At 35.1% G+C, this 25000-nt stretch overlaps 1 protein-coding gene across 5 annotated transcripts in view; it reads left to right on the top strand.

Annotated features, from left to right (window-relative positions):
* Positions 1 to 25000, top strand: part of kis (kismet) — a 140386-nt gene that overhangs the window by 76581 nt on the left and 38805 nt on the right. For 4 of the 5 annotated variants that reach the window (XM_068385444.1, XM_068385441.1, XM_068385445.1 and 1 more), the window contains exons 4-5: positions 17991 to 18184; positions 19407 to 19457. In XM_068385444.1, the coding sequence (XP_068241545.1) occupies positions 17991 to 18184; positions 19407 to 19457 (245 nt within the window). The remainder of the gene's footprint in view (positions 1 to 17990; positions 18185 to 19406; positions 19458 to 25000) is intronic. The other variant, XM_068385446.1, reaches the window with a different exon arrangement.

A 25000-nucleotide genomic window follows, 5' to 3' on the forward strand; every position in this document is an offset into this window, starting at 1 on the left:
TGGGTTTTTATTTATATACACGGGAAAATGTGTGCTTTAATGTAATATAGAAAACCTTTATATTATAAAGAAGTATTTACTGCAATCGGGTATTGTCAATGTATATAGTTTTCTCTACATGCGAACGACGATAAACTTACAACAATTGCTGTATTAGGTATTTAGTTTCATGCAGATTTTAACTTCATAATCCACAGCAGTTGACAGTCCACTGCAGGACAAAGGTCTCACATATGTCCTTCCACTTCCGTTTGTTTATGGCCTTTCTTAGTTTGTCGATTAATTGTCTTCTATTCATTCTGCTGCTTTTGCAATGTCTGGGGGACCCATTCGGTGGTTCCTATTATCCCCTCTTATCTGTCTTTCTCATTATATGTCGTGCTCCTGTCCATTTGTTTTCCATACATGTCGTTGGAATACCCTTTACTTTAATTTGCTCTCGTATCCGTGTTGCTCTTTTTGTCTTAGTGTTATTCGCACCATTAGTCTTTCCATGACTTTGTGTTGTTACTAGTATGTTCTAAGGCCTTTAGTAAGGCTCCAAATAGGACCATCTGATTAAATACTTTTAATTTTAGAAAAAAGTGGCATTTTACATTTCCTAGTATCATTTTCTTTACCATAAGACCATTCTTGTCATAATCGATGTAATGAGAAAGTAGATGATGACGTATTGGCCCTAGTTATTAGGTGGTTCGGACATGTGTAAAGAATAGACGACCCTAAGTTCTGAAAAATCTCTATATCCAGGAAGTGCCAGCGTGTGTGCCATATCTAGCCATTGTCAGTCTGTGTGGAGTATTAGGACGTTCTACTGATGGGACTTAGTTGTGTAAGTTTTAATACTTTATTTATTAAAGATTAAGAAAATTAAAAGATGAATGTTACTGTGATAATTTTTTTTCCACGGGCCACCCATATAAGGAGGAAGTGTTTAATGTTGAAAAATTATATATATATATATATATATATATATAATCATCATCGCCCCCTACGCATATTGACGCAAAAGGCCTCGCATATTGACGCAAAAGGCCTCAGTTAGATTTCGCTAGTCATCTGTATCTTGAACTTTTAAATCAATACCTCTCCAATCGTCCTCTCCTACGTCCCGCTTCATAGTCCTCAGCCATGTAAGGCTGGGTCTTCCAACTCTTGTGAAGCCGGGTTGAAAGCTTGATGAATATATATATATATATATATATATATTTATATATATATATTATATATATATTATATTTATATATATATATATATATATACACACACACACACGTGTTTGTTTTTTTAGAATGCTTATCAATTTTATAATTCCAAGTTCTTGTTAGACCCCCCCCCCTCCTCTCTCTCTCTCTCTCTCTCTCTCTCTCTCTCTCCCGCGCGTAACGATACGATTGAATGACGTATTTCCTGTATTTGCGTGACATGCGCCGAAGCTTTCTTGGTACCGTTAATTTTCATATGCAGGGTGTAATGACCCTCGGAGAGTGAATGTAGATATTCGAACGAGGCCGCTGCCGCTATCAATGTGAAAGGAAGACTCTTAAATGAATATTATATTTAAATATTCAAAAGGTTCAATGTGCTGGCCCATCTAAGTCTGCTCAGTTTTCACAAAATTATATATATATATATATATATATATATAATGTACGTATATATGTGTATATATGTATATATATGTGTATATATATATATTTTATATTTATAAATTTTTCTGGTCACGCTGAGGATTTATCCCAGTCCTGAGAGAGAGAGAGAGAGAGAGAGAGAGAGAGAGAGAGAGATTGTTTACAATGGCCGCATTTTGCTGATCAATGTATACAAGGTTTACACATGAACAATGTATTTGTTATCTACTTAATCTTATATTTTTATGGAGTTTACTTGCTAAATGATGAGTCAGTGAATGTGCTGCGTACGATATCGTGGTTCTCATTCTTTTGCTGTTTTCCTTAAAAACGTCTTCGCTTCCGGAAAAAAAAAATGACGGCAGCAGTCGTTGCCCCTTTCATTCTGTTAACCCCCTGAAACGCACTTGACGCTGTGTGCACTCTCCCCAGGAGGATCGTCAACACTAAACTCCCCCTCCTCATTTCCTTCCCCCTAAATTACCCCCTCCACCCCCTCACAACCTGTACTCTTTATTTTACTTTTATTTTTGTTGGACGCCTATGGGAGTCTTGTTTCAAGCAATTGCTCCTTCATACTTTTGCGTAACTGGGTATGGAAGCGTCTGAAATTCTGATATTTACTCTTCTCATAATCTTTATTTCCAAATCTTTTGTTTGTTGCGATCAAATAGCGAGCGTCTGAAATGTTCGTCTTTTCTGTTCTCATAATCTGTATAAGTCTTATTTGTTATGATCAACTTTCGAAACTACTGAAATTCTCTTCTTTGTTGTTCTCATTATCTTCATTTTCAAGACTTATTTGTTGTGATCAAATAGCGAAGCGTCTGAAGTTATCTTCTTTGCTGTTCTCATAATCTTTATTTGCAAATTTCATATTTGCTGCGATCAATTAGCGAGCGTCTGAAATTATCTGCTTTACTGTTCTCATAATCTTTATTTGCAAATCTCATATTTGCTGCGATCAAATAGCCAGCGTCTGAAATTATCTGCTTTGCTGTTCTCATAATCTTTATTTCCAAGTATATTATTTGCTGCGATCAAATAGCGAGCGTCTGAAATTATCTTTGATGTTCTCAATCTTTATTTCCAAGTATTTTTATTTGTTGTGGTCATACAGCAAAGTGTCTGAAATTCTCTTCTTTACTGTTCTCATAATCTTTATTTCCAGATCTTATTTGCTGTGATCAAATATTGAAGCGTCTGAAATTATCTTCTTTGCTGCTCTTATAATATTTATATCCAAGTCTTATTTATTGTGATCTAATAGCGAAGCTTCTGAAAGGTCTTTGCTTTTCTCATAATCTTTATTTCCAGGTATTTTTTTTTTTGTTATGATCAAATAGCGAAGCATCTGTAAATTTTTTGTTTGCTGTTCTCATTATCTTTATTTCCAAATCTTTTATTTGTTGTGATCAAAGTTATATTATGACATTTACTCTTCTCTTAATCTTTATTTCCAAAACTTTGGTTGGCTGTGATCAAATATCAAAGCGTCTGAAATTCACTTCTTTGCTGTTCTCATAGTCTTTATATCCAAATATTATTTTCCTTGATATTAATAGCTGCGTGGCGCCATGTCAAGATATCTGGAAGTATGTTTCTCTCTCGTCACCCGAAAACAGTTACGCAGTTGTAATCCAATCGACGACTCCGCTTTGAACGAATTGGTGGAATAGAAACCAGAAAGGTAAACCACCTGCTCATATGGGGCAAAGGACCTCTCCCTTACCGAGACACCGAAGTTGTCTCACAGAGGGCCCTTTATATAAGAGAAAATGTTTTGCCTCGTAAAAGAGACATTTGACTCATATACTTGGTTGGTAGTCGACAGTGGATGTTTTCAGCCTTTTTCAGGTACATTCCGTGGCATTGTCAGACGTTTAACCACTCGGTCTCTCCCAGTCATTCGGCTCTTCGGGAGGAAGGAGAGGGTGTGGTCACACCCCGTGAGGAACACTCGGAAACTACAATCTCCCACAATTTGCCGTCACTGCCGTGTTGTAGTTAGGAAAAGGGTAGCGGATGTAAAGGGTTGAATCTGTATGGGCATATCTAAGTATTTAGGTGTCATTTTTTTACGGGTCGCGTACACTAATTATACATAAGTGCTTTGTTTCTGATTAGAATTGACAATGAGATTATTTTGACTTAGGAAGTCAACCGTGTCTTTTTTTTTTTACCACAATTTGTTATAGAATTATTATTGATTAAATTAATTTGCTGTAGTGCATGCATGCACTTTATTTATAACGTTTCCCCTCTTCCTGTGCATCTGCTTCCTCGTAATATTTCCTGCGTTTGAGGGATCGTTGGTCTGTCCATGTTAGTTATCGCGTTTAACTCTAAAATTGTTCACCACATTTCCTGTATTGATCATTCTCTCTCTCTCTCTCTCTCTCTCTCTCTCCTCTCTCTCTCTCTCTCTCTCTCTCGTTTTTTTTGTTGTGGTAGTCCGTGATGATGGGAACCTGTTGGTCTGTTGATTGTAGATCCCAGAAGAGTTGTCGAATAGAAGACCGTCGTTACTTATGACTACAGTTAAAGTAACTTAGAAGATGGTGTAATAATTTCAAGAAACCCTATTTAAAACTTTATGTATCCACATTGAATTTGAGAAATATCAGGTAAATAAAAAAAAGACCATATTCTCAGATAAAAGGAGGAATCTCTCTCTCTCTCTCTCTCTCTCTCTCTCTCTCTCTCTCGTCTTGGGTAGTGCCAAAGCCTCTGTACCATGGTCTTCCACTGTCTTGGGTTAGTTTTCTTGTTTGGGGGTGCAATCGGGCACACTATTCTATATCTAATTTCTCTTGTTCTTGTTTTGTTAAAGTTTTTATAGTTAATATAGGAGATATTTGTTTTAATGTTGTTAATGATCTTAAAATTTTTTTTTCTTGTTTACCTTCCTCACTGGGCTATTTTCCACGTTGAGGACCCTAGGCTTATAGAATCCTACTTATCCAACTAGGGTTGTAGCTTAGCAAGTAATCACGATTATATATATATATATATATATATATATATATATATATTTTTTTTATTTATTTATTATCATGATTACTTGCTAAGCTACAACCCTAGTTGGATAAGTAGGATTCTATAAGCTCAGGGTCCCCAACAGGAAAAACAGCCCAGTGATCATTAAAGAAAAAGACTATTGGAATGTGAATTAGGGAGAAGGGTGTGATTCGGGTTGGTTGTCTCGAGTTCTTATGTAAGCCCAGTTAAGTTATTACATATGGACTGATACTTATATAACTTATCACCCCGATTATCGTCACAGAGATATTCATAGCACTTGTTCAGAGTGTGGTTATTGACCCAAGTCACCCGTGATGCTTCACGTATGTGTGGGAAGTGTTCAGTCTCATTTGAATTACTTGTGAAATATTTTAAACACTGAACAGTTTACATATGTCCAGAACCATGATGCCGGGCAGTCCTCTTACTATTGGTACTATAGAAAGGCGGGTTATTTTTTTTTTTTTTTTTTTTTCAAAATCCTTTCCAGGACCAAAGAAATCCTTTTAAGGACTGAAAAAAAATTCCTTCCAGTACTTGAAAAATCCCCTCTAGGACTAAAACAAAAGCCCTTCCAGGGCTCGTCAAAACTCTTACAGGCCTCTTTAAAAAAAAAACCTTCCAGGACTTAAAAAAAAAATCCTTTCAGGGACTTTTCAAAAAAGTCCCTTCAGGGACCCTTAAGAAGATACTTTCCAGGACTAAAAAAAAAATCCTATTTCACTACTGTCATATCTTTGCCACCGAAATTTGACATATTCTTGTATGATAAGCTATTAGTTTTTTTTTTTTTTTTTCATTCTTATCATGGCATCAACATTTGGCGGACTTTAGTGTATGATGCTTTTAAACTGCCGGTAGTTCTTGGTGATTCCGTCTTGCGAGGGATGAAGTTTAAACATGATTGTGGTAAAGTCTAAGAAGTTGAACAGCAAAGGGAGGGAAGAGGAAGGAAAATGGGGAAATATGCGTATTTTTAAAATGCATATCGGTCACTATCATCAGGTTTGTTAATGCTTGTATGAACCTTATTCAGAACCTGATAGATGCCTTGATCTTATGAGGCTGGGTGATTATCAGCAACTGTTTGCACTGGAAATTTACTATCTTTTATTATTTCAGGTTTAATTTACTGTACTTCAAAGGCTTCGTTCTTGTTCCTATTACATAGGGGAACCCTAAGCACAGCATGATCTACAAGATCAGTTTATTGTATATACGTAATTATTTCGCGTATCATACAACGTATTGCGTGTTTATTGTGAAATCCATATTATTGAAGGACTTAGGAGAACAAGGAAATTTTCAGTTTCCCTCTTGAAAGCCATAATATCTCAGTCATTCTGATGTTTTAGATGCTGTTTTATTGTCTTTCTCAATCTTGTGTAATCTTTTCCGTTGTTTAGTAACTAAACGACTTTAGGTTTCTTTATTGAAACATCTTCATTGACTAGCTTTACAGATGCAACAGTGTTGAAAAGTTTGCTTTACCTGTTGTTACACACCCTTTTTTTTTGCATTGGGCATGAATGCCTCAAGTAAGATTAATCACTGCAAGAAAGAGAAGTCCGTCAACTTCCTTTTAGGGTAACAAAATGCAATAGAAAACACGATGTCTGATTTCCCAGTACTTGAAGGACAGGTCACATACTTGAGTACTTCCTAAACATGCACAAATTACCCCGTATATTGTGTGTGTGTATGTAATGTGCATAGATTAGGTTTGTAGGAACGAAACAATTGAGTTCAGTGGACAAAGTTTTATAGAGTTAGGAAATTACCACTTCTTATTATTGCTAGCCAAGCTACAACTCTAGTTGGAAAAGCAAGATTCTATAAGGCCAAAGGCTCAAACAGGGAAATATAGCCCAGCTAGGAAAGGAAATAAGGAAATAAATGAACGACCTAAAAAAGTAATGAACAATTGAAATAAAATATTTTGAAAACATTAACATTAAAACAGATATTTCATATTTAAACTATAAAAACTTATGTCAACTGAATAATTGAAATTTTTGCATGATGTAAGCTATGTCGTTGATTTAACTTACCATGTTTGAAGAACCTATCTACCGGGATTATCTTTTTGAGATTTAATAATTGAAAAGACACACAACAAAACAACGATACAAATTAGGATAGTGAAACTTTACGCTTTGAATTACCATTGTACACTAATACTTTCTCAATACTACGCCACTTTTGATAGTATTTACGGAAGATGCCTACTTGTAGATTCTAAAGTCTGACCTTGCCTTGCAGGAGAACAATTAAGTTCGATGAAAGTTTAATATGAGCATAAAAACGAAATTTATACATATATGATTACTTGATCAGAAAAAGGGAATGTATAGTTATACAGTTTCCATATGGACCAACTAACTCATCAATGATACGGGCTGTCACAAGTGTTCTCCGGAACAGATGCTTATATTTTTGAAGGGAAAATTTCAGATTTTCATAGCCATTTATGCCTAATGGGATGTTTATTGAACCACAGAAATTGAGAATTTTGAGTGCAGTTTAGAGCATCTCATTTTAGGACCGTTTAAGTAGAGAATTTAAAGAATATTACCTGAGTTGGGATACCCATACTAGTTTGGTTCGCTGTGAGTAATTAATCAGACTGAAATGTCCTCAGTGACCAGCTTGGTAATGAAAATGTCCAAACCCCAGACATGACTAAGGCCATTTCTCAGTCTTTTGTCCTACAGTGGACTAGAAACGGGTGCATTTGTTGTTTTCTGGTGAACATAAGAGGTTTGGAAGTCTTATCAGGATGGTTGATCATGGGGGGGGGGAGTTTATCATCTAGTTACTAATAATCATCCAATAGGATGTTATTCCTTGTCATTTTTAATGGTAGTTCAGAGTCAGATCTGGGGAGGGTATTATAATAATTGCACATTTCTGTGACCAGAGCAGATGGTCAGCACACGAATCAGATGGCCGATGTCTGAAGTGCTGTAGCCTTGGTCAGTGTTTCAAGGCAATGGGATTGATTCTTATCTAGTATTAGTTGCCTTAGGATTCTATTGAATATTTTTATTTCTACAGAAAATCGTTCTTACAGGGCCGTCAACTAGTGTAGTACGCGTGGATAGCATCTCTGTAGCATAGCATTGGTTGCTGATTTTGTACATTACCAGGTGTTCAGAAATATGTTTTGACAGCTGTGTTAATACCTATAGTCTCATGTACCGCGGTTGAGCCATGCTTATGTCATTTACCAAATTGTCATTATACAGAGAGAATAATGTTTGAAGGGTGTGTATGTGTATTCCAGGTTCATCTGGGGCAATTATGATTTTTCGAAATTTCACAATGAAATGAAACTAACAGTGTTGGAATAAGAGAGATTGGCCGAAATTAAAACAAGAGAGCCTTAGTGAATAAAACAAAAACATTTGATTGTTTTTAGCATATTATTTTTTATATATTTGAATAGAAGTTTTTCATTAGCCGGGTTTCGTCGTAGATGCTCACTTGCAGATCTCGAGAGTAGACAATTTTATCTTCTTGAAATCGAACGAATGTTTATTTTTGATAGGTTAGGTTATCTATATAATCCTCTTGATATTCGACAGATGAATAACTGCAATTCTGCTTGGCGGTTTCAACTCTCCTTCGGTTCCAACATGAGTAAGCCATAAGGGGTTCCGCCATGCATTAGTGTCGAAGCTTATCACAAGATGGGGTTGAGAACTGCTCTCGATAAATCCTCTTTCTTATAATTTCTTGCGTCAATGTCTATAAGACCGGGCTCTTCTGTGTGTGTTGGTAGCCCTGGTTGCTGTCGGTCGGAGACCTCCCTTCGAAAAGTCATCGTCTTCTGGGTTCTGGCGGATAGGTTTGGATGGTCGTCGTTCTGGTGGTGGTGGTAGTTGTGTTGCCTTGCGTAGTTCGAGTAAGCGGCCATAGATGGCGCGCATGACAACTCCCAGTCGAATATTCTCTCTGCTTCTCGTTATTATCTTGACCCGAGCTACCGTTACGAATTTAGGAGGCGTCTCTCTCTCTCTCTCTCTCTCTCTCTCTCTCTCTCTCTCATTCCCTGGGGAATTTTGCTATGTTGGAATACATTAGCGCGTAAGATGCAGCTGCCTGTCTTGTCTGCAACGGATGTCAGTTTGCAATAGCTTTGGAAACTAACACGTGACGCCTCAGGTATTAAGGGAGGTAGATATTTCTCTCTCTCTCTCTCTCTCTCTCTCTCTCTCTCTCTCTCTCTCCCGAGCACGTGTTCGTGCGCAGCGCTTATTTTGTCATTTGGTTGTTTGCCTCTTGGTCTACGTTCTGTCCGTTAATAGCTTGCTTTTGATTTTAAGCCCTGTCCTTATGTGGATTTACTAGGAAGGGTGTTGAACTGCTGTACGAAATCATTCCTTCAACGAATACTCAAAGAAATGTTGTCTTTGGAAATGGGTTGAGGAATTGTTTTTTATAATATTTTTTTTTTCAAGTTCGTGTGTGTGTGTGTGTGTGTGGCGCTCCCTTCGATCAATACTTCGCAAACCTTGGCCCGCCTCCCTTTGCCTCGCCGCCACCACCACTATCCTCACACAACCACCATTATTATCCTTACCACCATTTTCACCAGGAGGTACCACAACTGTCATCTCTCCTCCCCCTTCTCTCTCTCTCTCTCTCTCTCTCTCCTCTCTCTCTCTCTCTCTCTCTCTCTCGTGCAGTTCTGGTTACCAGCAGCATATGCAAAGTCCCAAGCTACCATTACATGCAATTTTCACCTACCTTTATTCATAACAAGAGTACCTCCCTCTCTCCTTCTCCCTCTCCCTCTCCCTCTCCCATCTCAAACGCGTGCTTCCTTTTGTTGCTGTTTTTGTTGTTTTAGCAGCTGCAGTGTGGAGTAACCTCCCATAGCTGTTTCTCAGAATGCTCAGTTTGGTAGATGTTGCCCATGGCTTGTGTAGCCAAGTATGGGGCTGCTTGCATATGACTGTGGTACCATAATTTGTTTGTATTCCATGTTAACCAGAGGGTTCTGGTTAATTTGGATTCATTGTCTTGGCTCTGTGAGGTGAACCATTGAAATAAATGTACGGCTCTGTGGCGCTCCATCTTACATTTGTATTAAATTCATTCTCTCTCTCTCTCTCTCTCTCTCTCTCTCTCTCTCTCTATATATATATATATATATATTATATAATTGTGTGTGTGGAGGGAATTCTAATAGTATATACTCTCTCTCTCTCTCTCTCTCTCTCTCTCTCTCTCTCTCTCATTGTAATCTTGGGAAATTGTATGTTGTGTTCACAATGATAATTAGAAGCAGAGCACAAACAGTATTAAAAGTAAAACCCAATAATGTTAAATATTTTAATTTTTTAATCTCACCCCTTAGTTACTATGCTGAAAACTGGAATTACTCATGTGAGGTCTCTCCCCTTCCCCCCAACCCTTTCAGAGGAACAAAAAAAAAAAACCCTTTGGACAATATTTTTTATTTGTAATATTTTTTTTTCCTTTTTTGTTGTGAAATTTAAGTAGCTTCCTTATTTAATTTACATGCAGACAACACACTAAAACTTAATTCATAGCCACAATTTCCTATCAGTTCATTTTCCTCACTTCTTGGATGAACTAGGCTCAATAATCTAGAATCCCTCCTAATCAAAATACTTGAATTTTTCTATGATTCTTTTGATTCTCACCACAAGTAAATAGCTTTCTGATGAGATTTATTTTATTTGTGTGTGTGTAAATTAAAATTGAATAAGGAAGCTTATTACATTTCAGAACAAAAAATCTTACAAAAAAAAAAACCATATTGTCCAAAGGTTCCCCCTCCCCCCCCTGAAAGTGTTAGGTGGGAGTACCTCATAAGTGGTTCTAGTTTTCAGCATAGTAACTAGGGTGAGATTCAAAAACTGATATCATTTAACATTATTGGGTTTTATTTTTAGTCCTGTCTGTTTGTGCTCTACTTCTAACTATCAGCACATGCACAACATACAATTTCCCAAGATGAGAGAGAGAGAGAGAGAGAGAGAGAGAGAGAGAGAGAGAGAGAGAGAGTACATATATGTGGAAATCCATAGGAAAGGTTAAAAAGCCAATGTCAGCAAATGGGCAAGTTGATTTTCAGCTAGTTTGGTGAACAAGGAATGAATAGACAAGCATAGGTTGTTGGAAAGAATTGTTAGAGAGAAGGATCTAGGAAGTTATAGATGGTAAGGAGATTTGAAAGAAATGTCCTTGATATCCAGAAAGCACTAGGAAGACCGAGAGATGTGAGGGGAAGGGATACATGGCTTTGACATGCATCTAATGAGACTCCTTTGCAAGTGCAAGTTTAAAAAATTCAATTGTTACAGCAAGATTTTATGACTGTATGATGATGAAGAAAATAGAACTTTTGACAACCATTCTTTGTCATTTGAAAACATTCCAATTAGCTATTTTTCCCATTGTCAAAAAGGCTCTCCTCAAGCTGTGATATTCTCTTCTTATTTTCTATTTCCATGATCCTTGTAAGCTTCCTTTCTATGAAAAATTGCTTCTGTCACTTCTTTCAGGGCTAACACTTCTCTTTCAGTTGTTAGTTTTCTTCAGTCATGTGAAAGTTCTTTACTTCTTGGTTATCCTATTGAGGAGGCTTGTGCTCAAGCTAGCTTTCTGCATTATAACATAGGAACAAAGCCTCAAATTACATAAAGTACACAACTTGAAATAGACAAAGTACAAGATTGAAATATGAGAGTAGAAATGGAAAATAAACTGATGTCAAGGTATTTTTAAGGTAGATGTTCTGATTATGACATCACTGAGGCGTGAGGTTATGTACCTTTAAATATATAACTTTGCTTGCAATATTGAAAGGACTTGTTTTTTGCTTGTTTGTCAGCATATGCTTCTTAAAGTTTATAACAGCCTGCCAATTAGCGATTCTCTCTCTTATTCTTTCAAGTGCATAGAAAGAGATTTTTATTCATAGTAGTAAAAGTAAGTGTTCAATTATTAAAGCAGATTGTTTATTCTTATGAAAATAGGTAAATACTCTGTAAGTTGAGCTATTCCACTGCCATTGTCATCGAACCCAGAATGCAATAGGCAACCGAGACTGTCAGGAAATGTCATTTATTTTACAGTACTCAACTGATTTTGAAATGAAAAACTAATCCTTAATTTCTGTGATTAGCCACTTGCTGTTCCCAGCTGTGAATGAAAATCCGTCCCCTTCCTTCCCTCTTTTATTGAAGAACTATACAGTATTCTACTCTGTATGAATATACTAACACAAGACTATGTCAGTTTAGTATTTTTACCTCTGCCAATGAAGTTGGAAGGCTATTTTTTGGCCCTGTTTGTGTGTGCGTGTGTTGGTGAACAGCTTCCTGGCCACAAATTTCAGTCTAGAGTAATGAAACTAGCAGGGATTAACTGTTATATAAAAAGCTGGAAAGGATTAAGTATTGGAAGGTTTAGTTCAAAGGTCAAGCCAAATGTCCAATTCGTGTCATCAGCCATAAGTTTGCACATCATTGTGAGTTTAGGAAAATCAAAGGTCAAGGTCGAGAAATAAGCTGCCGCTATGGAGGTTAGCTGTCTCCTGACTTCCCCTCTAATTATACTTTTTCGCATTAAGAATGGTTCTTCAGATTAAAGTTACAAGTGCAATCTCGTCCCTAAGACAAAAGTGTTCGGTATTTAACTCTATCTTATGTGGCAATGATGTCACTAGTAGGCTTTAGCTAGCTGTCACAAAAAAAACATTTACCCACTGCAGTAACATAACAAATTTGAAACTGCAAACTTTTGAGAATAAAAGATATTGGGTGCTAAAAATCAGTAGTGAATTCAATATAGCAAAGTTATTCCAGGATTATTTTTGTGTCGTTTATGTATTTTTCTGTGTATTTATGTGTATTTTTCTGTGTATTTGTTGTGTGTGTGTTTTTCTGTGTATTTATTGTCTGCATTTGCATTTTCTTCATGGTTCTTTTGTATCAGAGCATCACATTTCTCTTGAGTATTACTTGAACATACACACAATGAATACGTTTTTATACTAAATTTGCTCTGCCACTGGATCACAGACCCCATAGAGAAATTCTTTCACCAGTAGCCACCAAGCATTATCCACTCCAAACTCATACGCAGAAAGCTCGTCAGCAGAACATCAAATACTGATGCATATAATGCTTCTTTTACTGATATTGAAAAACTGGATAGTGTGCTCTTTCTTTTCAGTATCTCATCCTCCTCCCTCCCTCCCTATTGTGAATGTTGCACTTCCGTCACAAGATGTATCCTCTTTCACCTAGAAATATACTTTTTTATTAATTTAGTTTCTCTCATATTCAGAACTTCGTAAGAGAGGGTTCTCTTAATAGTCCTTTGCATTTTCTATTGTTGACTTCAATAGCTACTCCAGTCTACAAATTTTTGCACACTACCTGTCACCTTTGCTTCACCTGTTGTGACTTTTTTTTTTTTTTTCTAATATTATTATATATTTACTGGTGTATAGAGTAGAATTTACAGCTTCCAATCATCAGTCATTTGTATTAGCATTCATTCATCATCTTGCTGTTTGTTATTCTTAGTTTCTCATCACTTATTTTTTCTTAACTACCCCATTGACGACTCGCTGTTTGTAGGCTCCAGGTTTGTCTCAAATGGCCAGATGGATTTCAATGAACAGATAACTCCATTCAGAATTCAGTGAAAATAAACTCCTCATAGTGTTCTATTCCTTATGGATAGGATGTTATGGAGTCCATAGGCCTATTTGCCAAGTCGCCGGTAGTCAATGCCTTGTTCTCTTGTGTGTTTTGTGTGGTAGGTCAGTGTTACTATACAATGACAGACTTTTTATGCCTGTTGCTCATGAAGTAACCATCGAGACATTCCAAGTCTAATCATGATAAATTTCAACATTTCACATCCTTTGCCTATATTGTAGACATTCCACATCACATATTCCATATTGTTTACCTAGTGGTTGTGGAGACATGTCATACCTTATTTTGGCCCACTTCACTTTCTTTGTAAGGATTTATAGTTTTAAAACCTCTTGAGGATTAATATCTTTCTGATGTCCTCGGTATTCGCATTTACAAACCTTATCAAACTTAAACTAGTACCTTTCACTATTCCATCATTCAGCGCTGCGTCTTCTCAAATTAACTTTCAACAATTCCCCTAAATATTCACAGCATTTGTTGATTTCCCTCCTGTATCCTGAGATCCATCGGTTTATTAACCTTCTCTATGCATTTACTGTACTTTGTTGAAAAACTGCTCACAGTATTTGCTGCCAAGCCCATCCTGCATTATTCCTTTACAGAATTTGTCCTGCTTTCTAGCAGTTATACCTTAGGTTTTTCTTTTTCCTATGTTTAACTTCTCGTTTCCTCACCCCCTACTCTCTTCTTACTTCCCCCATACCCCCCTCTTCTTCTAATTAAATCTGTGACTTCACTTTCGATTGTTGCACACACTTTGTAAGTTCTTAGTTCCATATCTTTAACGCAAGCCCATTTATCCATAGTCTCTTTTCATGTTTTCCTTTCCTTCTTGAAGCTACTATGTTTAGTATTACTGCAACTACTTTCACACTTCAGCCTTCTTATTTTGTACAGTATTCTGATTACTGGGAAGATCTGGAAATTTACTTCTACAGTCAAATGATTTTTCAAGAATATTCTCACCAATATTATTTAACATTTGTTCAAAAGCTCTGTCAATCCATTGGATAAAGGTGGCATAAGGTTTTTAAAGGTGTAGGTAATGTATACAGTACATTATAAGGCATTGTATGCATCCATGTGTATTACCATGATCAGCAAAGTTGCACTAGGACCACCCATACGGAGTTGGTTTGCTGTTAGCAATCGGACAAAAGTCTCCCACCATCACCAATCAGCAGTTGGCCAGCTTGGTGATGGAATCTGGCCAAACCCCAGATGTGAGTAAGCACATGTCTGAGGCTTTTGTCCTGCAGTGGACTAGAGATGGCTGCATTTGTTGTTGTGGTGAGGTCGTTAGCTGCATTCCCTCGTGGTTGTTTAAAGGGTCTCTCTGGCCCCAACAATATCTGGTAGGCCTACACATTACTTGCCAGGCTATGTATACAATTTTGCTGATTGGGACAACTGATTTTATCACTGGCACATTGTGTACCACTGTATTGACATTTTAGTTACCTGATCTTATGCCATGTTTACCAAAATCCTGGGTAAGGTAATGTCATCTAAGAATTATTTCTATGAACCTCCACTGACATTTATATGTATTTCTTCTTCTCCAGAGGCTCAGATTATTCATTATCCTTAAAATTTATCCAAAATTTTCCAATTGTCTTTCCTTTCAAAAGATAACATGCCTTCATTAAAACTAAAAGTTATCAGTCTTTAATAATTTATATTTTTATGGGCATTCCAATCTTTTTAATGCTATGCATTTGTATTCATAGTTCTATGTCTTGAAATTAATGATGCTTACCAGTGTTTGTCTGTATTCATGAGTGCATCAACATGTATGATAAGATGTTTTCTGCTTTATATTTAGGATATCTGTACAATAGCAAAATATTTTCTTGTCATAGTTATGCTAAGAAATAGAATGATTTGAATTTTCTCTCTCTCTCTCTCTCTCTCTCTCTCTCTCTCTCTCTCTCTCTCTCTCTCTCTCTCTCTCTCTCTCTCTCTCTCTCTCTCTCAGAGAGCGAGAGAGAGGTAGTGTGTGTCTGGTAGCTGCTACTTGACAAACCCCAGCAGACTTGGGTTAACCTTTTGACCCTGTGTGAACTTACCTCCTAAACCTGTCTTTTTCTTTCCTTTCCGGCATTGCTATGCCATACCCCCCTCTAGTCCCCCAGGCTCCGTGTTACACAATCCCCCTCCCTCCCTCTACCCCTAGCTCTTGGCTAGGTGCCAATACTTGGGAGTTTGTTCCCCTTTTAGTTCATCAGCAAAACTAGTTTCTGTTTTGCAAGAGCTTCATTCCAGTTTTGCATGTTTAAAGTTTACTTTTTTTTTGTGATAATGATAGCTTTTATTTTTTATTTATTCCATAAACATTTGGTTAGTTGTTTATTATAGTCTTCTTATTGAATTTTCTTTGTTCTATAGATTGAGGTTATGAATTTTCTTTGTTCTATAGATTGAGGTTATGAATTTTCTTTTCATCTGATTAAATGCAATTACTAAAAGAGATTGAATTATAATTAATTTCTTTAAAGGACAAGTGTATTCTTTAAAGTTCATTTCTTTATGTTTGTGGAAGGGAACCAGGAGGAATTGATTGATATTTTTGGCAAGTCAAAGGAATACATTTACGTATACTATATATGAATAAATGTATAGGCGATCCAGGGGGAATTGATTGATGTTTTTGACAGTCATGTCACAGGAATACATTACTTATACAACATATGAATATATGTATACATTAGGTCCTCGAGTTAGAACAGAATCATTTCTATAACATAACTATTGTTTTGATGGATGTCTGAACAGACCTAAATTCAGTGCTGTACCTAAGCACCAAAGTTGATGCAGTATTATTCATAATGTATGACATGATGATAAACATATGAAAGAGAAATGGGTAGGACGATATGAAACACATGAAGGACAAATATACAATTATTAATGGAAACTAAAAAAGAAAAACTATTCCAATATGGGACCTATATTGTATATGCAAAACCATTGTAACCTGAGTCATACTGTAAACCTGTGTATTTATATAAAATGTGCATGCGTATGAATTCCTACTGTAACCCATGTGTTCAACCCAAAAGGTCCCGTGTTATAATCACGTAGGGATTCACACTATGGATTACTATTATTTTGAAATAAAGTTCTGTAGTCCTATATAGAGCAGTAGCCGCTATATTCATGGTCGTGTACTGTTCAGTACAGTATTGCGTTCTTTTGCCAAAGGGTACACTAAAGCACCCTTTTTTTTAAGGCCCGGTTAAATGAAGGGCCAAGAATATTATTTTGATGGTTTATCTTTGGGTTGAATTTTCATATTTTTCCCTTTCATTTGGTTCACTTTAGCCATTACTAAAGTGTGTGTATTGTCCCTTCGTTCTGTAGCTGCACTTGGTTTTTAGGCTTCTGCTCCATCCCAGTTTCTTTCCCTTCGATCTTTGTTCAACTTCTTTTAACCCATTGTTCATATTTTACGTCTGGATATTTCTACTCCCCTTGACAACAATGGATGTATTTTATGGCCTGTTATTGCCATTTCATTCCTCTTTGTTATTAATGAATATGTAAAATTAGATATTGATAGAAAGCAAATTTCAATTCTGTGATGTAAAATTTTTTGACGTTATTGTTATAGTTTTTATCCTTAGATAAGTTTAATATAGAGTAATGCCTCACAACACGAAATTAATTCTTTCGGGAGTGGCTTTCGTAAAGGGATTTTTTCGTGTTGTGAGTCACATTTCACATGCAAATTGTCTATTTCGTTCCAAACCCTACAAAACACATTAAATCTCATAACATAGCGACAGTATAACCACAATGAAATACTGTACAGCCAAATACATTTGAACCATTCAATATGCCTAGAGTAACTATTAATACCTGTCAATTAAGTAGTTATTACAACATAATGTAATAATAAATGGATAATGATACAATACATACAGTACAATACTGTACATACTGTATACTAAATATAGTTCCATATGTACTGTACTGTTATAGTTACCCCTACTATAGGCTACTACTACATTTTCTGTTCTCTGAACCCATTTTCTTCAATTCTTTGTGATGGGTGACTTTTATTCTTGGCCTGGCTGGCAAAAATCTTTTCTTAAAATAAATCATTTTTCGTAAACTGCCATAAAAAATATTCGCATATCGTTTCGCAGCTTGAAAATTTCGTCAGCATAGTCTTTCGTGAAGAGAGGTATGGGTGTAATTTCTCCCAAAAAGTCGTAAGGCATAAGTGCTAGATTCTTTGGCAAGGGACTAGGATTGAAAGGGTTAACTTTCCTCCAACCTGAGCACTGGGACTTTTGGCCCAAGTAATATACCATCTTTTTCTTTAACTATGATTATTTTCAGTCCCACTGTTCATATTTTGATATTTATTTATCTCGATGATTTTCTCTCTACTTTGATTCATTTTGGCCTGGCCTGCTTTTCTTAATAGGACTCCAGGGCTTTTAGCTTTTGTTGTGTTTGTCACATGAATAAGATAGTACTGCAGTACACTGGCATTTACTAATGTTTAAAACAAAAGCGAAAGGCTCGATTCACATTTACTAAAATGTTATGTTTTTATTTCTCTAAGTTTGTATTGATAAATATTAACTCACATTGTCTTTTTTCTTGACTACAGCAACAACCCCCAACGACGCTAGTGGAGGAGCCACCAAAGAACAACACGAAGAAGAAACGGCCGAGTAAACCCAAGACTCCTAAGGTGCCAAAGCCTCCAAAAGAGCCCAAACCAAAGAAGGAGCCCAAACCTAAAAAGGAACCGAAACCCAAAGAGCCCAAGGAACCCAAGGAACCAAAACCCAAGAAAGCAAGGTTGGTGTTTATGAAATGTTTTATTTATTCTCTATTTGTGTGATGCAGCTTCATCATTCTTTACTTGCTTTTTGCAGGGGTTTTTGCTATTGCCTTATTTTAAGGTGTCTTACCTCAAGTATCTTTACAGATACAGTTTTAAGCTTTTATAGTTCAAGAGCCATTTTATTTTTTATTGGACTCCAAATGGTCAGTTGATAATGCAAACCAAGTAATTTGCAAATGGTCAGTTGATAATGCAAACCAAGTAATTTGGTATGGAAAATGCTTAATAATAGAAGGGATTCCTAAGTAAAAGAAGATTGTGGTTATGAATGGCAAGGGAATTTTTGGGGGGTTTTATAAAATGGAAGTGTGGATGAAAAATGGATCTAGTTTAATCCTATTTGATGGGAGTAATATTTTTCAATAAGATTCTCTCTTTAAAATAACATTGGTCTTACCCAAGGGTGAAGCTTAAATTTTATAACATTTAATTTTATCACTATTGAATTTCATAGAATGTGTCACCACTATAGCTTTATATAAAAAGCTGGAATCTTTTATAGTTTCTTGAATGAAAACTTGGTAGTTAACCGTGTTAATTGAGGAGGAAATACTTAAGAAAATTACTTCCCTATGGATTTTACAAGCTTTCAGAAGGTATAAATAAATCTGCTTCATGATGGGCTATTTTTATATGTTACCTTAAATTTGTAATTGTATTGCACAGTTATGTATGGGTAAATGGTTTTTCCTTCTTTTTTATAAAGTCGGCGTAACTAGATTACAGAGTACGTATATGAAATTAGGTCATGGAATGCTTTACTTATATTTATTGCAGAACATTTCTAAACTCAAACATGCTGTAAATATCTTTCTTTGCATGTAGGGACTAACACACCTGTAGATGGTACAGTATGGGTCTGTTATTCCTGGGATGTTTTGTATATTTGCAAATTAAGCACTTAAGTTATGGATTGAATATTGGATTTGGAGGTGTAATTTTTAAAATATTGGAGGTTTTGTAGAAGTCTTTATTAGGAACTCTTGCTCAGTAGGCGGTAGAATGTTTTAAGTCTGAAAGTGGGCTGGGATTGCCTTAGCTTTCTGTATTCTTAGCTTGTAAGAGATTGGCTGACATCAGCATAGCAGCATTTTAAAAGATTGACATTCAATTTGATGGTGTTGCTCTCAAAAGTAATTGTGCCCGAGATATAACTGTTGCCGCTCACTCCCTCAGACCGCCTCGCCAGCCCAAGGAACCCAAGACTCCTAAAGAACCAAAGAAAAGGTAGGCTATTCAGTCCCTACATTTCCTCCTAATCTTATTGTGGTTAGTAGAGGGAACTTTACTCCCTGCCTTTTTCTTTAGGTTTAGAGGCACTTGAGATGAGGTAGCCATTTTATGTTTCTCTTGCCTGTATGGTTTGCTTGCATTTTGCTTTTGGTCTTGTTTATTTGTAGTTGTTGATTACTTTTTATTTCATTTGTCCCCATTGTTGACATGGTTTTGAGTTTGGCTTGATTTTCATGTCCTCCGAGTGACATTTTCTTGCACCTTGTTGAACAGTAGACATCTCCTTTACTCTTTGATTTCTTTAACCATTTTGAATAACATTGATTTGTCAGACTGGCAAAAACCAAGTGAGTGAGATGGCAGGGTTTTTTTTTTTTTTTTTTTTTTTTTTTTAACTAAAGAATTTTGTAAGTTGTCTTATCCAAGGCTATAAGCCAGTAGTTTTGGCTCACAGAATTCAAGCACACTTAATGTTTTAACACAATTCATCACATTTATGGTTATAAAGTGCATTGTATTATGAAATTTTATTAATTACTATAGGGTCTCGTAACTATTTCCTGATGGACTAATTAAACTTATTATTTTATTGAGTTATGGTGATATTATTATACAGGATAAAGTAACAAATATATGACAGTAAAAAGTTGTCTTTTATGTTGTTGAAAGAGAAAAGTTGAAGTTTGGAGTATAAAGCGAGATCATTTGACAAGAAAAGAATTGGATTGGTTGTTAAAATCTATTACCAAAAAATACAGTAAGGACAATTTTAAACCAATACTTTTCACAAATAATTCCTCATTAGCTAAAACTAGCAAGTAGTGAATACTAAACTAGCATTTGTGACCAAATATCTTGTTTTTAATCTATTTTTATCAGATTTTTTATTTGATTTTATTATTCAATTTTTTCGAAGACTTGTCATATTCAATCTGGTCTTTGAATATCTTAGTAAAAAAAGAAATAATCTAGTATCAAGGCCCTATGGTATTTAAACGTAAAGGTATACAATTCCTATAGTATATGTTGTTGATCTTTTTGTTGAGCTAAGGGAGTATATCCAGTAATTGGAGGTTTATGTATCATCAGCATAAAATGATTGCCTCCTCAATAAACTAAGAATTATATACGCAATTTCTTTGAGGAATGAAATATGGACAACCTATTGATGTACAGTAATTTACAGGAAAATTCATGGTTAGGTTCAAATTTCTAAGACCTGTGCGTATTACAAGAAATTTTTTGTCTGAAGGAAGGCTTCATATGTTATCTTTGCACAAGTTTTTTGAAGTGATGTTTGAACCACTACCTGATTTTGGCTTCAACTACTCTTGACCTAAGCCCCTAGAAAGTTTTTTTAATGTAAGAATTGGTTGTCGAGGCTTCCCAAGTATTGGCCATTGGTGAAAGAAACTGGCCTCAGTGTGTCAAAACTTTTTTTTAGGGAAGATAAGAATTTCATGTTTTCCCATTAGTATTTTATTTGATTATGTTTGTAGGTATGTATGATACCAACAATGTCCATTTTCACAGCAATTAGTATGATTACTGTGAGGTTTAAGCATTTTTTTCCCAACAAATTTAGTTAGCTGTTTATATTTCCACTTGAAAATTTTTGCTGTCTTAAATTGTTTACAGTATATTGTTGAATAAAAGTCATTTGCCAGGTTTTTATTACTTATGATTACACAAGAATACCTGTTAAAACAAGAAATTAGATATTTGTAATAAAGGACAGGCTTATGTTATGAATACACACGACCCTCCATGATTTACAGTCGAGTTGTAATGACCAAATAAAAAGTATATATTAAGTACAGTACTCGTTAAGTTGAACTTGGGGACGTAAACTTTTAGTAAGGTCTCAGAGAAAGTTTGATAAAACTATAGCATTAAGGAAAAAACTATGATTAAACTTACTGTAAATCCCTATTAGTGTTCATGAACTAAAGTTACATTCAATAATGAAATATGGGTTATCTTTAGACATTAGCCCTCTGAGGATTCGATACCGTTCATGTAGCTATGTAGGAAATTTATTATTAGTGCACTGTAATTTTCAGTTTCTAGTTTTATTCATTTGTAAGTTACGTTATGAAATTTTAACATAGCTCGTCGTAAAAAATTTTTGCAAATCCTGAGCCTGGTAGGGATTTTGTCACGTCCGAGACCAGCAGAGGGTTAATAAATTTTTGTCAACGAAATTATTGTACTTTTGGACAAAACATCCACTCAGGCATATAAGCATCCATGCTTCACAAGGGACTTTCACAAGGGACTATTAAGGGAAAGGTTTTTTAATATGGTTTGAGAGTAAAATATTGAGCCAAAATTCACATATCCAAGTGATAGTTTGATATAAACATTTAACCTACTAACAAATATCAATAGTGGGCTACTGTATGACATACACATTCTTTGAGGATATAGTGGAGTTACACAAAAAAACAATAAAGATACAAATTTAATTAGAATGTTCAGTAGTTTATTCCCAACTTAAAATCCATTTGTGTGAAGTATCCAGCTAAATTTACAATTATCGCTAAATACTAGACATTATAAGAAGCAGTTACAGTATTTTATCATACAGTATCGGTACTTAAAATATTTTTTTTAGATTTTTAAAAGTAATTTATGGTATATGCAGCATAATTATTTATAATGTAGTTAGAAATAGTTTGAAAATTGATATTAAAAAAATTAATATTATTACTGTTATGCACTTTTAAACTGTACATTTAAAGTAAGTTTCCAGGTAAAAATAGCTATGATAACGTAGCAGGTTTGGTGCTTGTGTGGCTATTTGTAATGCTTTATCAGATAGTAAACAGTATTTATTTTTGCAAGACCCTTTTCAAAAAGCTCTGTTTTGTACAGGTAGCTGTACATGTTTCTAGTGAAAAGGGGAGGGAGGGTGGAAGTAAGTTTATGCAAAATAAAATATCTTTTCTAGGGTAATAAAATTGAATAGAAGGGAAACTCTAATGTTAATTGTGTGTAGATAATAGTCACAGTGAAGACTAAATTTAAAGAGCTCACTCAAAGTATGACTATTGAGACTGGATATAGAAGAAAATTGTGATGTGTAGCCGAAACGCTTACTTGTTTATTACTTACCACTTATATAAAACTTTTATTGCATTGTTTACATCTGTTGCACTAGTGCAATTATTTGTTAACTGTACATATGTCTAGCACATAAAATAAGAGTCTGCAGCTATTCCACGTAAAAGTAGTTTCAGGACTGACGTATAATTTTTCATATGCCCAAGTATTTTTATTTTAGATCTCACAAAATCTGCTTTCAATTATAGCTCAGTTTTAGAATGTTTGTCATAACTTTGTAAATTATGGAAGTTTAGCTTAGGTTTTTTGTATAAGTTTGGCTATATATACACTGCATAGTACTGTTAAGGATTCTCAATACTGTGACATGATTTTATTGTATTCTGCTTGTAAGATTGTAAGAGTTATTGTTTTATGCATTATATGCTGTTTGATATATAATCAAGCTTATTAAAGATATTTAACAACTGTAAAGTTAATGAAATTAGTTATTTCAGTGATGGTATAAAATAAGTTTAAACAATGCGAGTACTGTACAGTATATTATTTTCATAAACCCATGAAAATTATGCAGTTTTTTTATAACTTGATGAGCTTCATTGTATGAGATTTGTAGTTTATGTATGGTATTAAACAGCCAAAAATCAAAATTTCTGTGACTTGGCAATTGCACTCGACCTGCAATTTGATTTAACAGTGTTCCATTTTCAAAATGGGGTGAGGAGGATGAATGGACCTTTTGGGAAAATCCAGCATAGCTCTCTTGACATCAGCAAGAAATTAGATAGCTTCTTGCTTGGGGTTAGATCTGAAAAGAATTAAAAGATAAACACCTGAGGCCTTGAAAATTAAGTTAATCGCGCAAGGTTGAAATAGTTCGCTTTTGTGTTTTAATTAAAACTTGAGATGGGTGTTACATCAGTTTCATCATTGATACATGCACTGCATTGGAAAATTATCAAGGATTTATAGGGTTTAGCTTCATTTTATATTCACTTGTCTTTTGTATACCAATTTTTAATGAGTGTCTACTGCTTTACTTTTATATTCGCCTTATCCTTGTTAGTAGTTTTGGGGCACAACCAAGGTAAAATAGTCTTATAATTTTATCATAGCCAAGTAAGCTGGGTGAAGCCTGGTTGAAAGTGATAAATGTATCAGAAAGTATACTTCAAAATTATCTCGCAGAGAGCAGTATGAAATTTTAAAAATAGGATTTTTATCTATACAGTATGTTGTGAATAATTTTTATATTGGTTGTAAAAATTTGTGTAACTTTTTTAATCTCACTTGGAATTGGTTCCAATGAGGTCACTGTCATCATGTTCACTTGAAACTTCCTGTTGAAGAAAAAATTTCTCAATCAAAACTTCATGTGAAATTACACTGCCTAGAGAATATCAATGGCAGTTCTTTACTGATAGTACTAAAGATACTTTACAGTATTCGTTTCCCCTCCTCTACTTTGTGTACGTTTATTTCTCGTCCGTTCATTTAATCTTGTTTAGCTAGATGTTGCTGAACTTGGTTGTTTTCAAGTTTCATTCTTCAGAAAGCTAATTTATACAAATGGTGAATTATGACCATTTGGTTTTTTGTATTTCTTTCATATTTATAATCGTAATAATTGTATTTTATCTTTTTTGTCAGTTGTGGGGCATAGCAATGTTCATTCTCTTGAGAGATTAAAGAACTGCCTTGCTGCTACTTGACCAATGTTCTCCAAGTTGCTAGAATTTGTGGCATTGCTTTATATTGTCTTATTTCTGCTATCAGGGTTTGGAATTTTCTTCCCTCTTTGCTGGGATTCATATAAGCTAGCTACTTCAGAAGTACATTTTTTCATGTTTGCATCGAGGTTCAAAGGTTTTTCCATCCAATTCTATCTTCATTTCAGGCTTTATGAAGTAAAGACTTGAATATCCCTAGCTATTAAGTTTGGTATTAAAAAGGATCATTTTCAGGTTTGATCAGATTAGTCATTGATAATCCTAGAAGATAGCTATAGTAACTTGAAAACCAGTTGTAATGTGTGGCATTGAAGCGAAAATGTAATTTACCAATTTGACAATTGGGCATTTTTTGAGGTTTATCTTCAGTAGTGTCTTGTAATTCATCACTATGAAGATTTGTTGACATGTTAACTTTGTCCAAAAAGCATGTACTATGGTAAATTTTTTCAATATTAACCCTTTTTTGTTTGCCAGTATTATCTAACTATAATTAACATTTAAATGTAAATAATAATTATGAAATTTGGTCTCTACTGTACACCATTTTCAGTTTGTCCGTGAAGTTGAAAAATATAAATTTGCAAAGTAAGATGTGCAGTATTTCTATACTTCCCTGTAAAGAAGAATTGCAAGAGAAAGTTGAAAATTTCTTTTTATGCTAGTTTTATTGAACTACAAAATAGCACGAGGATTGATTTCCTAATTTTCGAAAGTAATTTGAATCGGTCAAAATATTTA

The sequence above is a fragment of the Palaemon carinicauda genome, chromosome 13 (genome assembly GCF_036898095.1).
Source record: "Palaemon carinicauda isolate YSFRI2023 chromosome 13, ASM3689809v2, whole genome shotgun sequence".
Classification (NCBI taxonomy): Eukaryota; Metazoa; Arthropoda; class Malacostraca; order Decapoda; family Palaemonidae; genus Palaemon; species Palaemon carinicauda.